Here is a 763-nt window from a genome sequence, read left to right on the forward strand (position 1 = left end):
GTGGCCCCGCGTCCGAGCCCATTCCCGACGTTCCCACCTCCATGGGAACACCTTGGGGACACCCCGGGGGCCGTGGCCCCGCGTCCGAGCCCATTCCCGACGTTCCCAGCCCGGGGGCCGTGGCCCCGCGTCCGAGCCCATTCCCGACGTTCCCACCTCCACCTGGAGCTCCACGATGTCGTCCACGGACCAGGCCTCGTCATCGTTGTCGTAGTTGGGGACGGTGCTGAAGCTGCCGGCGCGCTGCTCCGGGCCCATGCCGCACTCCGGGAGGTTCTCGGCCGAGCGCGTGCTCCGGATGCGATTCTCCGGGATGCGCGCGGGGACATTCGCCGTGTCGAAATTGTCACATTCCAGCACTTCCACGTAGATTAAATAGGGAGCCTGGGGAACGGGGGCAAGGGACACGGATGATCCCGGACGCTGGGGGAAATCCGTGGTTCTCGTGGGTATGGAGGAAAAGGAGATTCCAGAGGTGCTCCGGGGGGATTGGGAGTTCTCAGGGGGTTTGTCCCCAGTTCCAGCTGTCCCAGCATTCCCAGTCCTGGCTGTGACACTTCCAGATCTTTCCCAGCATTCCCAGTCCTGGATGTGACACTTCCAGATCCCTCCCACCATTTCCAATCCTGGAAGTGACACCTCCAGACCTTTCCAATTATTCCCAATCCTGGAACCAACACCTCCAGCCCCCTGCCTCCATTCCCAATCCTGGGAATCCCCACCTCCAGGAGTCTCCCACCGTTCCCACTCCCAGAAATCCCCA

The 763-nt window shown here is 62.9% G+C and overlaps 1 protein-coding gene across 3 annotated transcripts in view; it reads right to left on the reverse strand.

The window, feature by feature from the left end:
• PI4KB (phosphatidylinositol 4-kinase beta) overlaps positions 1–763 on the reverse strand; it is a 12,552-nt gene that overhangs the window by 3,653 nt on the left and 8,136 nt on the right. For all 3 annotated transcript variants that reach the window (XM_042020289.1, XM_042020287.1, XM_042020288.1), the window contains one exon: positions 157–384. In XM_042020289.1, the coding sequence (XP_041876223.1) occupies positions 157–384 (228 nt within the window). The remainder of the gene's footprint in view (positions 1–156; positions 385–763) is intronic.

The sequence above is a fragment of the Corvus kubaryi genome, unplaced genomic scaffold (genome assembly GCF_017639235.1).
Source record: "Corvus kubaryi isolate FWS band 111438036 unplaced genomic scaffold, C.kubaryi_AGA036_p1.0 36938, whole genome shotgun sequence".
NCBI lineage: Eukaryota > Metazoa > Chordata > Aves > Passeriformes > Corvidae > Corvus > Corvus kubaryi.